This window comes from Penicillium verhagenii (assembly GCF_028828195.1).
Source record: "Penicillium verhagenii strain IBT 33310 chromosome Unknown utg000005l_segment0_segment0, whole genome shotgun sequence".
NCBI classification, from domain to species: domain Eukaryota; kingdom Fungi; phylum Ascomycota; class Eurotiomycetes; order Eurotiales; family Aspergillaceae; genus Penicillium; species Penicillium verhagenii.
Window position 1 is genome coordinate 822859 of NW_026643169.1, and position 19312 is coordinate 842170.

Here is a 19312-nt window from a genome sequence, read left to right on the forward strand (position 1 = left end):
AAAACTTCCAACTCCGTGAATAACCTTAGCAAGGTCAATGACCAAAATTGGTATGATACGTGCCTGAAACTTCATAAATGTAGATTTCATTTCCAAAGCCCATCCATGACTGTTAAATACACATGCAACTGATGCTCAAGCAATGATATGTATACATGCAAGTCGATATCAGTACAAAAAAATGCCAAACAGAATATGTTCAAGTCCAAACGGATATTGTCAACGCCAGGTAGATGCGGGAAAAATAAGAGAGAGAGAAATAGAAAACAGGAAATGGCTCAAATGATCACACCAGGGACCAAACGAAGATGCAGTGAAAATGGAGACTTAAATAGCATCCATACGAATAAGAGGTTCGGTACCCGACCGCTTAGGTGTATCATCACCGCGCCAGCCTCGTCGAAGAAAACGCTTGACTTTTCTTGAGTACTTTTCCCACATCTTGCTCGAGTCACTGAAATGATGTCCTTGGAAGTCGGTTTTGGTCATCGACGAGGCACCATACTCTTCAGCAAGTAGCGCGGCATAGGCGTAGGGAATCTTGACGGCGACATCCTCGTAATAGCTGACTCGGAGTGGGAATATATCGCTTTCATCATAGTGGTGTCTATCCTTGCACATCAAGGCCTCGGGGTAGCCACGCTTTCGCTTCTCGTCATCGGGGCGCACGGCTGTAATATCGATGAAAAGCCCGGAAGACTTATCAATCCATCGCCCATCGATAACGTTCAGTCGGTCCTTGGTGCTTTTAACGATGTAGTTGGGGTTGATTTCGAGAAGGTAGGTGCGGCCACCCTCGACGCCAGGGATCTCGAAATGGTGGTCGGTGAAGTTATAATATTCAGCTAGGAAGTGTATTGTCGGTTCGGAAATTTGAACATCTAGATCATTGTCCCAAGGGAAGATCTGGAGATCGTTAGCAAATGTAGCTAGTTGGTACCACATTCCGCCCCCAGATGTCGCATACCTTTTGGTTCCACCACCATGAGAGGAGGGTTCCATGCATAATCCATGTCTCGGCGCCAATTGAGTTCATGGTCTCAAGATAGGTTTGGATCAGGTTTGATAAATATGGGATGACTTTTTCGTCCGGTAATGTTTCGTTGGCATATCTGGGTTCGGCGTTAGCGCATGCAAGGAGAGGTAGTAAAAAAGAGTTTGTAGTACACACCTGCCGTCATAGTGATGATGAAAGCTGACAATAACAGAAACGGTTAGTATATATTAGATTGAATTTCAGTTTAACCTTTTCATCCTGAAGCATACCTTGATTCCGCTATAAACAAGTTGAGTCAGTCAAAAAAATTCCATGATTGGACCATAGTCGCAATTGATTGGTCAAAGGGCCTGATGATCAATGCGGCTGCGCGATGGGATTGAACCTACTGAAATATTTCGCTTTCGGGATATGGAGTTCACCGTCATAAGCCTTGGCAAGGTCCGGCCGTACGCTCATAAAATTGGGTAGCTGGTTCTGGGCCTCCTGGGTCTCCAAGCCTTGGCTTTCTCCAATGTCTCCTCCTGGAATGTCTGCTTCGCCTTCTCCATGGACCACGGTGACGGCGGTAGCCGACAGAACTCCATAGAGCCCCAACAGGCTCGGTAATGAGAATCGCATCACTCGGGTATCGATGGATTATATGTCCCCCACAATCTCCCACTTCATGCCCCGGTATATACAACAACCCCCGACGTGGTGCAAGGCTCGGATGTTTCGGTGAGAGCGGGATGTGCGGGAGTCCAGCGCGTATTTAAAAGGGGGGGCGGTTAACGATAACCGATAAGGATACGGAAAGGTCGAATGAGGGTATATACACCACAACCACAATGAGCGAATATGTACAGGGGAGAAGGAGTGAAGGTCAGGAGAGAAAGCGTGGAGCCCAAAGAGCCAAGGGCGGAGTGGGCAAAAGAAGGAAGCGGGCCTGTAACAATCTCGTGTGGCTAGTTACCCATTCAAGCGCTGTGGAGAAGTGGTTAATCGATCGACTTTTTCCGTTTTTTCCATGTATCAGATGTACGAGGTTGTATTGGCTTGCGCGTTCGGGAAAAGCCCGCAAGCCCGCTCGGAATTTTTTTATCTTTTTTTTAAAAATTTTTTTACAATCATTGATGGGTCCGAACGGGGTCATTTCTACGGAACGTACGGAGCCCGTTTAAGGTGAACTACTAATTTCTCCATACGACACGCATTCCATATTCCGTGCGGAGAAAACAGTCCAGCAATATATTTGAGCGGAAAGAAATCATCTGAGACGATGACGAGGACGGAGATGAGATACTGGATTCGTATTCGCTCTTAGGGTCAATGCCAATGGTGGCGGTAAAGCCGGCGTTTCCGTGGTAGCAAAAGCAGAATCTGCATTGGTCCGCCACATTGCTTAGCCCCCACATCGCTCCAGTTAGAGAAGGCTTGTCACCCCATTATGGCAACGTGTACGATGGGTCTGTCTTGGAAATACGATATATATAGAATTTTCGTACATTTAAACGCTTTGTTTTGTTATTTCCAAGCTGGTTTTTGATTCATGCCTGGGTATGTCTAACATACATAGTACTATGTGTATATGCACACATTTCAATCTTCTAATCCTTCTAGGCAAAATTTCAACAAACCTCCCATGTCCACCTTCAATGTTATTCAATGTTGCAATCTGGCCTGATTAACCTTTACCTGAAGATTTAAACATGGCAAGTGCATACGCGGCCTCCTAACCGTTTTTTGAATTCAACATTTTAGCTTCAAAGCGCGCCATCTTGTCTTAGTGCCCGTTCGCCAAGACTTTGAAAACGCCTGATAAGATCTATCTATACAATCACATCGCGTGTGGCGTCCCCAGCAACCTTGGCAGTCATCATTTGAACTGTTTACCCCCCTTTCGAGTCTCAAAAAGAGCGGGCTGCTCCGCTAACGACTCAGCACTACTATCACATCCGTCCGGTAGCCACGTCTGAGCTGATACCAATCCCGCTTGTTTAAACAGCGAGAACCGCCATTGCGCCTCTGTACGCTCCAGTGACGCAAAAAAAAGCCCATCGTCTACATATCAGACAGAACAGACGACAACAGCACCCCGGACTCGGGTAGCATGATCTCGTGGACCAGTAATACCGAGCCAGGACCCATCGAATCGCGCACACGGCCTAGAATCTGGGCTGCCAGTTTATCAGGCCAGTCGTGGAGACCAGTTCGCATAAAATAGGTCTTGGCATTCTTCACTGGCTGTCCCTGGAAGAAATCATGACTCTAAACTTCAATACCCGCAGGGCCGCAGGAGGGTTGGAAACTCCTTTTACCACTGTGGGCAGATCTTGCAGGATGAGCTTCCCTTTAGGGTGGGGAACTGAGCTTTGAATTTCAAAAGGTTCCCGCCTTGGCTGCCGCCAATATCCACAAGCAGTGGATCAACGTCACTGGGTACGCGCAATCGATCCGCGACCGGGAAAATATCGAACCAGCCTTTGCCGCGGCGACGAAATGACATTCCCATGGTGGTGTTGAAAGCTTGCTGGTAGTATGGGTTACGGCTCAAGAATTCAAAATAATGGGGTGAGTCGATGCATGTGGCAAATTGGAAAAGGCTATCAAAGGCATCGCTAGGGCTATTCCACCTTTAGGCACGAAAGTACTCGGGCAAGCTTGATTTCACAGTCATGGGATGGGCTCCGTAAGTACTTGAGAATATACATAAGTTAGGACCTGGATATAGGGCACCTGAGCAGATCAAAATCAGCTTTACCTAATTCTCAGTGAGTGCTTGGATTATTTCTCGAATGCTATTTTCAGTTATGCTAAGCTCAATCCGATCAGTGAGAAGAATAACCGCACGAAATATACCAACAAGACCCGAGAGCTTAGCAGCTGCTGATGACAATGCCGTTTCTGCTGTTATGGGCGAGTGCGACTTGATGAGTCGGAAGGCCATGAGTGATGGACCGGACAATGAAAAAGGCTCTTCAGAGTCAGGAAAGGCAAAGGAATGTGCCTCATGCTTTGATAAGCTCCATTATTCTGTGTTCACGGGCGCCTGCGGTCATGAATTTTGCCTCGACTGTTCTAGGTAATTATTTCTTGGGGCAATTAAAGATGAAGAACTGTACCCCCCTCGTTGCTGTGGAGAGGTGGTTCCTCCCGGATTTGCTTTGAGTATCCTCAATTATGACGAGCTACGCGATTATTCCCCAATCTGCCATTGAAAACGAGATTGGAAATTGTCTCAAGTGCAACCAATAGACCCACCTGACCTGCCGGGCAATTGCACACCCCGGTTTGGAATGTCCAATAGACCAGACGCTTCAAGGTGTGTTAGAATTGGCGGCAGATAAGAACTGGAAGCGATGCTTCCACTGCCGAGCGTTGGTAAAACTTGTTCGTGGTTGCAACCATACAACATGTCGGCAAGTAAAGTATGCCTAAACAAGTGTTAGGATATGTGGTTTCCCAGGGTGCGAGGTACATTACCCCACATCCTGGTCACAGGACATGCCTCAGTTATCAGCGTGCGACTAGTCTGGATCGGGTAGATAGTTAGATAGAGTCAGGCCTGGGGTAAGTGAGAGCTTCTCTCGCCTTTCCTTTCTCCTTCCTTTCTCCTTCCTTTTCTCCTCTCCATGCCGCTTGCCTGAAGAATATCATTACTGTTGATTCTTTGTGCCTTTTCTCTTCCTCGATCCGTGGTAGTCAAGGGCAGCCATACATACTGTGGATCGAACAACAAGGTTCGCGCCTGTGGAAACTAATAGCTTTGTGCTGGCAGCTGTTGCAAATAATTTTGCTTCATATGTGACGCGGAATGGAAGCACTGCAACTGTTCCCTTCTGAACATGGCAAATCGAGGAGGTCCACCCGAATGCGGCTCCCAAAATTCGTCACATTGTTCAGAGCCTTCGTCAACATGAAGAGGTTGGTTGTGAGCACCACAGAAGCGCCCAATGGGCTTGGCATAATCAAGAAAGTCTAGAGTGCGAGATGTGCTATCGTGAGTATATCTTTATGTGCAGGAACTGTCGAATGAGGGTTTGTCACCGCTGTCGCCGAAATCGCATGCAATAGCTATCATTTACTCTATGCTCGGATAATGGCTTGAACCTTGGAACACTTAAGTGACCAGCAGATAGTACTAGGTATGTGGAATTTTCCAGTTACTTACCGGTACCTCACCAATCCCTAAGTACTTACCCTGTCACTTAGTATCTAGTAGGTACTTCTTACCTCGGTATATTTTCTATCACTTAATTGCTACCAGTTCCACTGCCTAGCCCGCAAAACCAGAAACATGGCATTTCACTTTCACATAGAAACCAACAAATATATGAGTAATCTCTGACTCATAGGAATGAGAAGGGCTGTAGATGGAAAAAACGACATGGTCGCAGATCTGACTCGGAGCTCCCAGAATGGCTGCGGACACCATAGCGGGGGCCTAAAAGGGTAAAGTAACTTTCCATATACCACATACGTGCGCGGAAGTCTCTACTTGAGCTGGCACTTCTGCGGTTTTCCAACTCAGCCTACACAAGCATTTACGTCTTAAATAACCTCACAACTATATCGTCCACTCTCGATCATCTACATGAAAGGAAGGGGAAAAAACAAAACCCGCGTCATGGATAAAAACCCAAGAGACCAGCATATCAACGTGTTTGAAATGCGTCAGATGACATCGATACCTCGGATGAGGCAAATCGTCCCTGGTCTATTTCTCGGAAATGTCCTAGCAACATGCACACCCGAAATGCTCCAAACTAACCGAACTAACGCAATCCTCTCTTTGTGCAACGACTCCTGGAGTTGGTGGTCCACCCGCACTAGAGAGGCCGGCATCCCAGAGAGCCGACACCGATGGGTCGAGTGTCATGACTCTGCAACGCAAGATTTCCTAGCCGAAATGACTACAATCTGCAACTTTATCGACCGCATGGCCTCGCCTGCTCTTGCTGCTCTTTCCGCTCTCCCAACTGAAGCCGAGAATGATGTTGCTGCCAAAAATACAAGTAAAAAACCCACAACAAAAACAGCTGGTCGCATTCACTGGTCATCACGGGGCGCCCTCCGAGTGCGCTTGCATCATCAAAAACAAAAGGTTGAGCCAGAGGCGATACTAGTTCATTGCTATGCCGGAGTGTCACGTTCACCGACGATTATCATCGCTTATTTGATGCGCAAGCTTAAGTTGCCGTGGCAAGATGTGTTGAAGTATGTTCGGACCAAGCAGAAGGTCTGGCCGCGGGAGAATATGCAGCGGCAACTTGAAATCTGGGGAGCATTGGAATATCAGGTATGGGAGGATGAAAGCAAGAAAGTCCCGAAACCAATGTACAAGGCCTATTTGAAAGATCGAGATCTGCTTTTGAAGGCACCTTGTGAGCGGGCCCAGCAAAAATTGATCAAGGAGCTCTACCCAGAATGTATTGTTTGGAGTTGAACATTTGAAGGTTCTGCTTTATTACCATGTTCGCACGCGTCATACCTGATTAGCATCATCGTCTGTTACCTAGCTAAATATAATACTTACTCTTCAATGTTCTAATCTTGACCCTGACCACTCTATCTCTCATTCAAATGTTGTATGTCCTGAGATATCCTTTTAGTCACCTGCCTATTCAATCCCCACAAGAAAAGCTCCCACTATACACCGGCACATGCCACATTTATTTGAAAGAAAGAAATAAGTTCCAGAAACTTCTTAAGTGGCTCAGTATACGTTGGATCCGCCAAGTAGATTTTAAGCATCGCACGGATTGCATCAAAGCTACCATGGCGAGCAGCAGCGAAATAAGGGATAACCAGACGGATCTTCGTGATCCCTGAAGATTTTTGTTTCGGGGCTGTCTTGGTAAAGTTTTAGGGCCGAAACATCGTTTTTTAAGACAATATTACATATAGAAAAGCCCCCCAGCCCCCCCCCCCCCCCCCCCCCCCCCCCCCCTCCCCCTTGACTATTCTCATAAAACTGGGGGCCCATCTTGGTCATAGAACGTGGGCTTCATAGATTCTTGAACGTTGGGTCAATTCGATGGAAACGGGCGTAGGCCATGGTGATCCGTCACGGATAGACCGTAAACATTTGAACACACGAATTAGGTAAAACCCTCTGGCAATGATAACTTAATAGTATAGATTAGAGTATATATACTAGGTTGTCACATATGTCATATTTTTCTTATGAGTTTCCACCCATCTATCCACTATAATAGACTATCAATGTTATTGAAGTATACGAGCCTGGAACTACTTCCTTGACTACGCACATGGCAGCCAGGAATCGCATTATGCGTCCTGTAGTGCTTATCAGCTTAGCCTGGTGGGCATTGTTTGATGAGCGGCACTTACCAACCAGCAGTGGCTCCTCGCCTGTCTCTTTAGCAAGCTCATCGATTTTGACTGATTCATTTTACCGATCGACCTTAGTGGCTATCGCATTGATCAATTTGAGATCGACCCCTAGCCTCAAGGCTATTGCTTGATGACCCTACTTGCACCTATTAAGTCTCTGTACTTTTTCCCACCTGTGGGCCCACACAGCTTACCGAGAGCACGAGACGAGCTGCCAAGTCAAAAGTTGTCTCAACTTTATTCCTGAGTTTGTCACATGCTTGCAATAGTTGACGGGCTTTTCCAATGTTGGTAGTGTTTCAACTTTCGGCCATAGTATTGAGTTTTTCTATCAAGCCAGTCATTCTCATTGTGATGTCTGTGGTATCAAACCCCAGATCCGATACTAATAGTAGTCATTTAGAGAATATCCCGCATAAGCTGAATATCCCGAGAATGGTCCTCGGTATGTAGCTTGTTCTCAGATAAGGCAATCTACAGCGAGAAGTTGACTAAGAAACGAATGGGGCAATCGGCCGGAGCCGTCAAGCCTGGAGATCTTCCAACCAATCAAATCTTGCCAGTCAGTGGGGGAAAGTGGAGATAGCCAAGCCTGATTCGTCAGGTTTGTCATTAGGGTTCTACTCCGCAGAGGACAACTTCTCATTCGCAACTCCATGGACCTTGTCCATCTCGATAGATTGACAGCTTCGGTTGGTGCCTGTTCCTCCCTAATCTAGCAACGGGATCCCCGTTGGACCCTGAAAATTTAAGTTGCGATATTGCCACCCAAGACCTCGCTACCCCGTACAGAGCCTCTCAGAGCCACCACACAGCCCAAAGAGTGTTCAGGTGGATCGCATCAAAAAAGTGGAAACAGGCAGCTGTTCCAGTCAACCTTCACCACACATATCGTTGATTTACCTAACATTTTGCACATTAAGCTTCGGCCCCTGGACACAATTGGCGAATCTGCACATGTCTGTGTGGCCAAGCCCGGCTGGACCCTGCTTTGTTCTCGTTAATCCGCTCATATTCTACGCGAATGAGGCCCTTGCTGTCGAGATCAGTACAATATATGATTCCTTGTGAAGATTCTTGTCGATCGCCAATTATTTCTGCATTCTTTTTTATTGCTGGACGTGGGAGTTTGTGTGGTGTACATACACATGCTTGCCTCTTTCGATAAATTCTCCATCTGCATTCGATACGATGAGTCGAAATCCTCCGACCGAATAACACAGGCTGGAAACTTGATTCTTTAACCTTCGTCGCTGAGGTTTGAAAATCTTCGTCTCTGCTGGCCTCTTCAATCCACTCCCAGCACCCTCATACTTCGATCTCCCTCTCTTCCCCCACGGTCTATTATGTGAATATGTCCGAGTCCCCAACTACTCCTCATGGTGAAACAAGCCCGGTTCTATCCGCACCGCAGCAGCCACTCAACCGATCCTGTGAGTCGTGCAGAAATCTCAAAGTTCGCTGTCTTCCCAACCCAACCACGCCAAACCAATGTCAACGATGTGCCAAAGGCAAGAAGGCTTGCACCTTTGTAGCACCGCAAAGGCGGCGGCCCCGTAAACGGACCGACTCCCGAGTGGCCCAATTGGAAAAAGAGATGCGCGTGATGCGCACTCTACTTAAAGACAGAATTCGAGAAGAAAGCGAGCCGGAATATTCCGATGACAGCATCACTTCTCAAGACAACGAGTCTGGTGATATGGATTATCAGGGTGCCTTGGGCTCCATTCCGGAGTCCGTCGGGGGCGCCTCCCAGTCTGCCCGATTCATGGACTACTCTCCTGAATTCAACAACACATCCCACTCCGGAATGCATGGAAGTGGATCTCTCTCAGCACCTCCAACTCTGTCTGGATTGCATGCCAATTTTATCTCTGCGTCTAGTAGGCCCCACGCTGAGGATGTTGTCGATCGTGGCATCATCTCTCTCGAAGATGCAGAGCAATTGGTTGTTTTTTTCATTCATGAACTGTCCAACGTTTTCCCGTTAGTCAAACTTGAACCAACCACCACCGCAGCACAGCTGCGACAGACAGCGCCGGTTCTCTTCCTTTCTGTGATCTCTGCAGCGGCAATCTCCATCGATGTAGATCTAGCAGCTGTGCTGAACCGCGAAATGGTCCGTTTGTATGCGGACCGGTTCTTCATTGAGGGCGAAAAATCGCTTGAGCTGGTGCAGGCACTATTGTTGATGATGATTTTTTACTTCCCGCCGGACTCGCCCTTGAAACTGCAATTTTATCAATATGCGCACATCGCGTCGACGATGGCGCTGGAAATCGGGCTCGCGACTAAACGGCGTATTTCCCAAAAGAAGCCCGATCGCAAAAATTCAGAGCCCCATGATGAGCTCATGGCGGAACAGGCCAGAGCTGTTCTTGGATGCTACCATTTATCATCAACGTCAGTGATTCACACCTTAACCTATCGCTCCTCCTATACATAGCTGATTTTAGAGAAAAAAAGTGTTGCAATGAAGACTCGACGCCCGAACTTACTGCAATTTAACGACTGGATGGCGGAGTGCGTGGCTCAGCTGGAACGATCGCCGCATCTAACAGATCAACGGCTCGCCGTATGGTTCAAACTGCAGCGAATTACTGATGAATCCATGGCCTCATTTGGCCTTGATGACACTAGCTCATTGTCGACATTAACTGAATCACGCGTGCAAGCCGTGTTGCGGTGGTTCGAAAAGCAAATGGAAGTTTGGAGAAACAATACTCCCAATAAAATGCTCACAGGTGAGACGACTATCCCCCGAGGCCTGTTTCACGACTAGAAAGATTGCTCATTCTTAACGTCCACAGTGCCCATGATCCTCGAGTATCGATCTGCCATCCTCGCCATGTACGAGCTCAGCGTAGGAGAAGGCTACCGAGACCCCGACGCCGTAAAACGACGAGACTTTACCCTCCCAAACTTAGATGAAGACGGAAACACCCAAAAGGCCATCCCGATGAGCGTCACCCGCATCGATATCACCGTGAAATGGATGAACGCAGCGCACGAGCTATTGGACGCTCTTTTGACATGCAGCGCAGAAACGATGCGCCGATTCCCAAACCTGATGTACACGCGATTCACAATGGCAGTAACCTCGCTACTGAAGATCCATTTCTCAGTGCGCACCGGTGCACTCAGTGAGATCATCACGCCAGAAACCGTGAATGTCATCTACTACCTCGACGCGATGGCCAACAAACTGGGCGAGGCGAGCGGCGGTGGCAAATACAAGATTCCCACACGGTGGTACCATGTCATAGCAGTGAAGAGTCGGGACTGGTATGAACGCCTAGAGGAGCGATACGCATCAGACAGAGTAAGGATGGCGACCTCAAACTCGGCAACCCCCACTGAGCACATGGCCGCGACACAAATGGGCCCACACGATCCGGCTGTGCGAATGGACTCTGCATATCCCGTGGCTCCCAGTGTATCGCATATGGCACCAGGTATCGATAATGGATACGTCGCCATGAGCGGTGCGGGCATGTGGCCCATGGATGGCAGCCATCAAAGCCAGTTCTTCCAGTCTCTCCCTGGTGGGTATTCGCAACAGCCGACTTCACTTGCGCCGCAATTTGCGTTTGATCCGCACAGACTTCCTCACCAGGATATGGCTGGGGCAAGCATGGAGCTGGATGGGTGGCTTCCCGATGGAAGCATTTTTGGCATGCCACCTCTGCCTGAATTTTGATCTGGGATATAGAGAAAACATGAAGCATGTGCACCAGGCTTTAATAAAGTGAAGGAACTCTTTTTTTTGGGTTGTCGGATATGAGTTTGATTGATGGATCTGCGTTCTGTCGAGTGTCATAGGTATATACGGTATATAATAGACATTTGTAGGTAAATAGTCTCTGCTCAGCACATAATTAGCAAAACATGAATACGATACAGGCATCAATACAACCAGGGCTTAGAAGGCAGCATAGTTCTCATCCACGGGTGCAAGTAGATTGATGGATGCTCAAGTACCAGTAGGCGATTCACGTACAGCAGCCGGCAGAGAAGGCATTTGTATAGCCGAAGGAGAAAAAAAATAGACAAAAACAAAAACAATCTTGGAAAAGAAAGAAATTTAGGTGGTCAGTCCCTACAGCGAACCCCTCTGAATATAAGAAAAAAATAGTCACAGCCTTCCAAGGTTGAAAGTTGACCCGGAAGTTCAATAAAATGCGAGCCACCCACTATTTGAATAGACATTGAAACATTTTCCAGACCCCCAAAGCAACACGGGCGTGCCGCGTAGCACGGCCGGGATTTCGGTGGGAACAGAAGTTCCGGTCTTAAAGCGGTAGATCGGACCGAACATGCAGTCCGACCTGTATACTTCCATGGATTTTTTCTTAATCCCGACAGACAAAACTGGAAAATAAATAAATAATAATACCGGGAATAGATTGACCTAGATAGTCTCTGTAGATATCGTGACCTGAGTGTTAACATTTGAAGCGAATGAAAACAGACACGCTCTTCATATCTGAAAAGAGAGTAGTAGATACTAGATACTAGATAGTAATGGTAAATCGGTAATAATAATGACATTAACAATAAAGTGGACGGCGCAACTCAAAGGATCTGAAACGCCTCCAGCGCATCCATAAATCCAGCAATAGCGCCGATCCCCGCAAGACCCCTCGTAGCACTGCGCCTCAGACCATTATTCCGGTCCTTGTTCTCCTCTCGTGAGGATCGACGAGACCGAGACGGCGACCTCTGGCCCGAAGAACGGGGAGGCGGCTGGTGGAAGCTGGACTCCGGGGAGGAGGACGAGGGATTATACGCAGGCTGGTGGTGCCTAGACTTTGGCATGCTGGCGCTACTGTATCTCTGCGAGTCCGACCTGGGCCAGTGAGGCTCGGATGGGCTGGGGGGTGTACCTCGGGGCGAGTGACCGGGCATGGAAGGCGGTGGATTGAGACGGTTGTTCGGGGGTACTGGGATAGAGCGTGGGGCGGTTCTGCAGTACTCTTGTTGACTGGAGGCGTATCTGTGCGAGCCCTGTTGTACGCCTTGTTGGGGGTATCCTGGGGGCTTGGATGAAACAGGCTGCTGGTGGTATGATGTCGATGATGATCTGGAGCGGTGAATGCCTGGGTCTGGGGGTGGAAGGCTGGTGCTGGCAAAGGCGACATGTTTCGGTTCTGGGATGTGAGGGACATGGGGTGCATATCCGGATGTGAAGCTGTTGGAGTGGATGCGGGCCCCCTTCGTAGCCCCGGGGTCGGATGACTGGCGTGGAGAGAATGATCGCTCGCCGTCTTCACTTGAAGGAGCGGTTTTGGACTTGGGAATTTTGTCTTTGCGCCGTAAGCTGTCGTCAGTCTCGGGTTCGCTTTCCACGTGCGCCTGGAGCCCGGAGTATTGACTGCGTAAACGAGCAGCTTCGTGTCGGGCTTGTTGGGACTGAGGTTTTCGCCAATCTGTCGTATTGCCTTCCAGGTAATAGCCGCGAACTTCGGACGTATCGAATTGGCGATCTTCTATATCTTCGTCGCTGTTGTCGGAGGAGATATAGACTTGCGGTCGGCAGGACTCGAAGCCGCGGGTGATTGGGCTGGGGAGTTGCTGCTTGGGGCTCAATGATGGAGCCCAAAGTGATAGAAGTCCGTTCATTGCCCTCTCTGATAGGTGGACCATGTCCTTTGGAGAGCGTTCAATATCACTTAGACCAACGTCAATGTCTCCAAAGGCAACCACGGGAAGCTTGGTGATGCCAGAAAATGCTGTCTCCACGGTGCTGGGCTTCACTGTAGCTGTAGCGGTGGAGAAGTAGTAGTCAATATTGATCTTTTGACTCGTCGGGTCACTTGCAGCTTCCATGGATTCTTGTTCCACTGCCTCCCACATGCGATCTAGGCGTTTGGTAGACCAATATCGAACGATAATCATATTCTGAGTCTCTACTTTCTCTTGAGCGATAACATCGTCCGCCGTAGGAGAAGCCGAGCTGGGAAGATCGATGTTCGATTCTAGAATACGGGCTAGCTGAATAACCCGCATGATGACTATGAGACTGAGCTTCAACGATTCAAAGCACGCCAAAAGGTAAATGACGTGTTGTTTTCTGAAGCACCATTTCAGTCGTTCCAGCATCGGAAGTCTCCTCAGATCATCATTGGAGTCGGTCCCTTGCAATTTGTCGAGCATGTGTTCGATCTCAATAAACATCACTTGGCCCTGGTTGGCGATCTCCCAGACCTTCTCCGTCACTCTGGGGGATAGATCTACTACTTTCGTAGCATCCAACGCCTTCCCCGCATCTTTCAGAGTAGATGCAAACAGTGTGATTCCTTTTGCAATACTGTGGATCTCAATCCTTGACTGTGCAAGTTGACATGCTGCAGCGTTGAGGAGTAAGGACAGGCGAAGCCCGGCACTAGTGACCTTGGTCATGGATGCTTCGGCGCCTATCATCAGTTCCTGTGTTAGCAAGCTCGCAAGGTTGAAGAAAGGCGTAAGGTGAGGGTGCTATATGGTACCTTGAATCATGGTCATGATGAAAGGCAGTGAAAGGCAGTGATAATAGGTGTAATGGTTGAAAGGGTAGTAGGAATAAGATTATTCTTGTGTCTCAGATCAGGGATAATGGTCAAATGAGGTGAAGGCAAAGCAAAAGATGACAGGACGGTGGAGCGTGGGAGAATGGAGGTTTGAAGAGTGAAGAATCGAGCGCGAGGGGTGGGTTATTTCAGATCCAGTTGCCACAGCCGAAGATGATATGCATTTCCGCACTCACTTGGGTCTACAGACTATACCTAATTCTAATCTCCTATGGGGGGATGAGCCGCAAGCTCCATATCAAGTGACTGGTCAGCAAGACGAGGCTCCGCCCTCATGAAAGTCTAATGTTCCGAAAAGGGCCAAAGTAGCCGGTTTGAAGTAGATTCAGTCATTCAGAGCGGGGGAAAATGTCCAACTGAACAAAGAGTGCCCGGGCAAAAACCTTGGAAAAGGCCAAGAATAATAAGATGCACCGCCTCGCGGGACGCCTTCAGTGTTCACCTATTACGTCGTCGTATTCGGCATGAGCCTCAGATCTGAACTCCGGATATTGTTTGCATAAAAATCAATTGCAAAAGAAGTACACGTTGTCGGGCCGATATGTTAGGGTTTGTTGGTTTTCACTATTGGACGATTTGATCACCCGGGCATTTGCTGTCGGTACTCCAGTTCCGATGGTAGAGTTCATCTGCCCGATACATTCATATCATATACGATGTATAGATAAGGCACCAAAGGTAAATTGCGCTTCCAAGGCTTGGGTTATAGGGTGTGACCAGTCATCTGGATATATGGGGATATTATGAAAACGAGAAACGATGCCCAGGCCAGGGCGAAAGATTTATAGCTGTTTGGCACATGCAAGAAAGCACTATAACCAAGCTTCGACTTGGGGAAAGAGCTATAAATCGGCATTTGGGCCTATGAATGATCTGTTAGCAAGTCTCGTGCAATAATGAGGCTGGAATATTCAAACATTGAATGTACGAGTACCCAACAAGCGAATCTCTTCGGACTCTTCCTAGAGACTATAATCGCTAATATTGAATCTTGTCCTGTACAGTGGGAAATAGTATATTGGAAAGATAAAAACAATATTTCAAGTCTGATTGATTTTCATCGAGACTGATGAAAAGAAAGAAGATGATGTCTTAGTGTCCGTTTGCTGTTTTCATTCAGGCTGGTTCTATGGGTTTGTAGCATTCCACAATCCAGAGATTCCACAACCTTGGAAAGCTGAACACTTCCGTTTCCGTATACTTAGGTAATTCCCTAACTTTGAGCTTGACTAAACCTTTTGATTTTATTTCTAAAAAAAAAACCTCCCCATTTTGCATTTGCTTTGCTGGTTGTGGGATAATTGAAAAAAGAAGCATCATTGAGCTCTCAACCTCAATCATTGCAATTGCAGTTCTCAAGGTGTACGTCAGTGGTGTCATTCCCCGCCGCATGCTCTCCGCCCCTCGCGACCTCCTTTTTTTCCCGCGTGGCCACCGATCGTCATCTGCGGAGATTCTCCAGTCCGATGACCACCACTGGGTCCAACATCGGGAACTCAAGATAATATCTGAGAGTTACAGAACTTCGAGCTGTGGTCCGAATGGGTGACCGCTCGAGTTCGTACAAGGTTGAACGTGCGAGGAAGCAGCACAAATCAGGCTCATAAAGAGCCTGTGTCCCCCCAAAACTAAATTCCAAGCATACAAGGACCTCTCTGGTCTTTATGAAATAATGCCCGCTGCAGGTGTCACCGTCAGCGGCACCGATGCTCAGTCTACACCCCCTGCAACTCCGTCCAATCCACCGCAACCCGTTACGGACGCCCCCGATACCACAGCCACCGAGGCAGAGGAAAACACAAAGTTACAGAGAGATGTGAAAGAGAATAAGGAAGAAAATGCTCAGGTTTCGAAAGAGATACAAGCCTTTGACGATTTTGGCCTCCCCATTCGAATACGCTCGAAACCTGAACAGCTGCCTAACGGCTCCTCCGAGAATGCCGACGAACGCCCCGAAGCCCAAGAATTCCAGCCCCCAGCCGGTGCACCAAATATAAACTCCGAAACACAGCCGAAACAAGAAACAGTGGAGGAAAAGGTAGCCGAGGCGACTCCGGAACCTAAAGCTGGAGCTGAGACTGGAACTATCGGTGTGGCAGAAGAACCAGCACCGTCGGACACCAAGGCAGGATCCCAAGATGACATTCCGCAGGTAGAGAAGCCTGCCGAAGGAGCTTTGGCTGAATCTGCGCTACCTCGAACCTCATTGTCCAAACCCAGGAAGGGCGAGATCTCAGAATGGTCACACATGCGTTTGGCTCAACCCGTGGAGGCGAATGACGAGAGCGATGAAGAAGAGGAACCTGAAGATTGGCAAGCAATGCCTGCCCTTGGAGAATTCGACTATTATGACGACTATGGAAGATTGATCGCTCGTGGTGCTCAGGAGGAGGACGACGAAGCTGTATACCAAGGGCTAGGTGGCGCTGGGAAAGGCTACACTCGAGTTCAGCTGGATGAAGATGCCCAGTCTGCCACGAGTATGGATGAGGACACAAGTTACCTCTTTCGAGAGACTGGGGGCAACCAGGCTGGCCTTGAAGGTGAAGAACTTCGTGATACTATAGGCCAGCTACAGGCCACCAAGGATTTCCTCAACGAGACACAAAAAATCGCATACGTCGGTGTGGTCAGGCTGGCGATACATAAAATGAATATGGAACTGGCTGAGATGCCAACCACCAAGGGTACACGCAAGGCGCTGCAGATAGCCCGCGATAACATGAGGAAGTGGGGACAGGCAATGATGGGACGGTTATATGCTCATATGGATATCAACACCGCCGAGCAGATCATGATTGAACAACTCGCTGGGCATGGTGTCCAACCCGAGGATCTTATTCGGCCCCTTATGCAAAACGCGCGAGTCAAGAACCCCATGGCCGAGAGTGATGGCCGACCGTCAGCTTCTTCGGTCTCGACTCCTACATCCAAATCAGATCCACGAAACAGATTCTCTTCTGAAACTGCAAGCTCATCTGCACCAGGCTCCCCACCTCCATATGAGGCCCACGAAGGCGAGGGGATCGTCCCCGAAGTCCAAACACCATCTCAAATGCCGACATCTGATCGAATCGACATTGATCTTCGCTGGACAGTTCTATGTGATTTGTTCCTCGTGCTCATTGCCGACTCCGCTTACGATGCCCGATCACGAACTTTGCTAGAAAGAGTTGGGGCATCCATGGACGTGACGTGGTTACAAATCTCTCGATTTGAGAAGCGAGTGACGGATGCCCTTGAAATGCAAGAACAAGCAGATAAAGAGAACTGGGATGAAACAGAGCACATGGAGAAACGTCGGCAGATGTCTCAAAAGCGCAAATATATGCTCATGGGCTTGGCGACCGTCGGTGGTGGACTGGTCATTGGCCTCTCCGCTGGACTGCTAGCTCCTGTGATCGGAGCCGGTCTTGCTGCAGGTTTGACAACCGTGGGCATTTCCGGCACCAGTGCGTTCTTGGGAGGTGTGGGTGGCACTGCCTTGATTGCCTCCGGTGCTAGTGTGGGTGGAAGTGTCATCGGCCTAAAGGCTTCACATCGGCGCACAGGAGCGGTTCAGACCTTTGAATACCGCCCTCTTCACAATAATAAGAAGCTTAATCTTATTGTGACCGTCTCCGGTTGGATGACCGGCAAGGTCGATGACGTCCGACTCCCATACAGTACCGTTGACCCGATCATGGGTGATATTTATTCCGTTCTCTGGGAACCTGAGATGCTTCGCAGCATGGGTGACACAATTAACATTCTTGCGACAGAGGTGAGTTTGATCTGAAACTTACTGTGTACCCTTCCGTAAATTTCTTAATCAAAGCTGACGATTTTGACAATGCCAGGCACTGGCCACTGGTCTCCAACAAGTACTTGGTAGCACTGTTCTGATGGCTCTGATGGCCTCTTTACAACTGCCACTTGTTCTTACCAAACTCGCCTATCTAATTGATAATCCTTGGAATGTGTCCCTATCTCGGGCTCATTTTGCTGGTTTGATTATGGCGGATTCTTTGCAGGACCGGAACCTTGGAAGCCGACCCATTACGTTACTCGGTTTCTCATTGGGTGCAAGGGTCATCTTCTCTTGTCTCAAGGAGCTTTCGGACAAGGGGGCCCATGGACTCATTCAGAACGTCTATCTCTTTGGATCTCCAATCGTGGCCAGTAAGGATGATTATCTGAAAGCCCGCAGTGTCGTGTCTGGTCGATTTGTAAATGGATACTCTAAAAATGACTGGATTCTTGGGTACCTCTTCCGGGCCACCAGTGGTGGCATCATGCGCGTATCCGGTCTCGCGCCCATTGAAGGTGTTCCCGGAATTGAAAGCTTCGATCTGACCGAGCTTGTGAATGGCCACATGGACTATCGAGCCGCCATGCCTCGTCTTCTGCGAGAGGTTGGCTGGGAGGTTTTGGAGGATGAATTCGCTGAGATCGAAGACCCTGACCCTGACAGCCACGCTGAGCGACAGAGAGAGTTGATCCGCGAGATTGACGAAGCTCGTCGAGAAGCCGAGCAGAAGCCAGAGAAGAAGCGCTTCGGTCTCTTCAAACGAGGCAAGATGGCGGAGAAGAAGGCTTGGGAGACTTATGATGTTGACCGTAACTCACCACTCCGTGGCGCAACCGACCCTGGCAGCGCCCCGGGCACGGTCCTTTTTGATATCGAAGCTATCCGGTCTGAACTAGCATCCGAGGCCATCGAAGTCAAGCAGTTGGAATCCACCTTACCTCCAATGAAGCTCGATTTGAATCCCCAGCCTCAGCCCCCTCCGCCCGTGACACCCAAAGAGGAAGAATCTAAGGCCGAAACGTATGAGGCACCCCCTGTTACTCGAACAGCATCGGAGCCTCGACTAAATACAATGCCTCACGCCACTCATGAATCTGAGCCGTACAAGGAAGATGAGCTTGAAATGACCTTTGATACCTCGTATCATGAACCACCACCACCACAGTACTCCTTCAATAACCTCACGCGCCCAGAATTGCGATCTACCGCCAGTTTGCCCAACAACAATGTTAATGGCAGTGCGGTTGGGGCGATGGCGTTGGAGCATAATGCCTGGGCCGACGACCATGACGGGGGATTCTCCATGACATTTGAGTAATGATTGCTTCTCACATTTTCCCTTTATCATATTGAAGTCACGATTCCATTCATAGCTTAAGAGCTTCTTTTTTTTGGTTGCTATTAGAGCATATTTTTGTCTATATACGGGCGCAAGTGTATAGTTTTCAGCCTAAGGTTGTCATGTCATGTATAGAACGTTTCGAATCAAAGTGGGGTCCACTCCACTTTCAGTCGCGTCACGCGTTTTCTTTGTTCTCCAATTCCTTATCCTCCATTAACACCCCGAGTCATCCATGCGAAACTGCTTTTGTTCTTTCTAGCCTTTTTTGTTTGCTT

The 19312-nt window shown here is 48.6% G+C and overlaps 9 protein-coding genes across 9 annotated transcripts; 4 read left to right on the forward strand and 5 right to left on the reverse strand.

The window, feature by feature from the left end:
* Positions 1–327: 327 nt before the first annotated feature.
* On the reverse strand, positions 328–1618 carry N7466_003885 (uncharacterized protein; the record flags this gene model as incomplete). The annotated part of the gene is made up of 4 exons (XM_057163282.1): positions 328–906; positions 968–1171; positions 1320–1363; positions 1387–1618. The coding sequence occupies 4 exons, from the start codon at positions 1616–1618 to the stop codon at positions 328–330; spliced, it is 1059 nt and encodes a 352-aa protein (XP_057021963.1).
* A 1422-nt stretch (positions 1619–3040) lies between these two features.
* N7466_003886 (uncharacterized protein) lies at positions 3041–3656 on the reverse strand (the record flags this gene model as incomplete). Its single annotated transcript, XM_057163283.1, is given in 3 exon segments — positions 3041–3245; positions 3298–3612; positions 3631–3656. 3 exon segments carry the CDS (start codon positions 3654–3656, stop codon positions 3041–3043), a joined length of 546 nt encoding a protein of 181 aa, XP_057021964.1.
* On the forward strand, positions 3655–4065 carry N7466_003887 (uncharacterized protein; the record flags this gene model as incomplete). The annotated part of the gene is made up of 2 exons (XM_057163284.1): positions 3655–3668; positions 3846–4065. The coding sequence occupies 2 exons, from the start codon at positions 3655–3657 to the stop codon at positions 4063–4065; spliced, it is 234 nt and encodes a 77-aa protein (XP_057021965.1).
* A 1508-nt stretch (positions 4066–5573) lies between these two features.
* On the forward strand, positions 5574–6425 carry N7466_003888 (dual specificity protein phosphatase family protein; the record flags this gene model as incomplete). The annotated part of the gene is made up of 1 exon (XM_057163285.1): positions 5574–6425. The coding sequence occupies one exon, from the start codon at positions 5574–5576 to the stop codon at positions 6423–6425; it is 852 nt and encodes a 283-aa protein (XP_057021966.1).
* Positions 6426–7181: 756 nt separating this feature from the next.
* N7466_003889 (uncharacterized protein) lies at positions 7182–7393 on the reverse strand (the record flags this gene model as incomplete). The annotated part of the gene is made up of 2 exons (XM_057163286.1): positions 7182–7301; positions 7334–7393. 2 exons carry the CDS (start codon positions 7391–7393, stop codon positions 7182–7184), a joined length of 180 nt encoding a protein of 59 aa, XP_057021967.1.
* A 1-nt stretch (position 7394) lies between these two features.
* On the reverse strand, positions 7395–7680 carry N7466_003890 (uncharacterized protein; the record flags this gene model as incomplete). The annotated part of the gene is made up of 3 exons (XM_057163287.1): positions 7395–7472; positions 7531–7613; positions 7641–7680. 3 exons carry the CDS (start codon positions 7678–7680, stop codon positions 7395–7397), a joined length of 201 nt encoding a protein of 66 aa, XP_057021968.1.
* Positions 7681–8690: 1010 nt separating this feature from the next.
* N7466_003891 (uncharacterized protein) lies at positions 8691–11036 on the forward strand (the record flags this gene model as incomplete). Its single annotated transcript, XM_057163288.1, has 3 exons — positions 8691–9739; positions 9803–10080; positions 10147–11036. 3 exons carry the CDS (start codon positions 8691–8693, stop codon positions 11034–11036), a joined length of 2217 nt encoding a protein of 738 aa, XP_057021969.1.
* Positions 11037–11911: 875 nt separating this feature from the next.
* N7466_003892 (uncharacterized protein) lies at positions 11912–13840 on the reverse strand (the record flags this gene model as incomplete). Its single annotated transcript, XM_057163289.1, has 2 exons — positions 11912–13752; positions 13825–13840. 2 exons carry the CDS (start codon positions 13838–13840, stop codon positions 11912–11914), a joined length of 1857 nt encoding a protein of 618 aa, XP_057021970.1.
* A 1737-nt stretch (positions 13841–15577) lies between these two features.
* On the forward strand, positions 15578–19013 carry N7466_003893 (uncharacterized protein; the record flags this gene model as incomplete). The annotated part of the gene is made up of 2 exons (XM_057163290.1): positions 15578–17668; positions 17745–19013. 2 exons carry the CDS (start codon positions 15578–15580, stop codon positions 19011–19013), a joined length of 3360 nt encoding a protein of 1119 aa, XP_057021971.1.
* Positions 19014–19312: the final 299 nt, after the last annotated feature.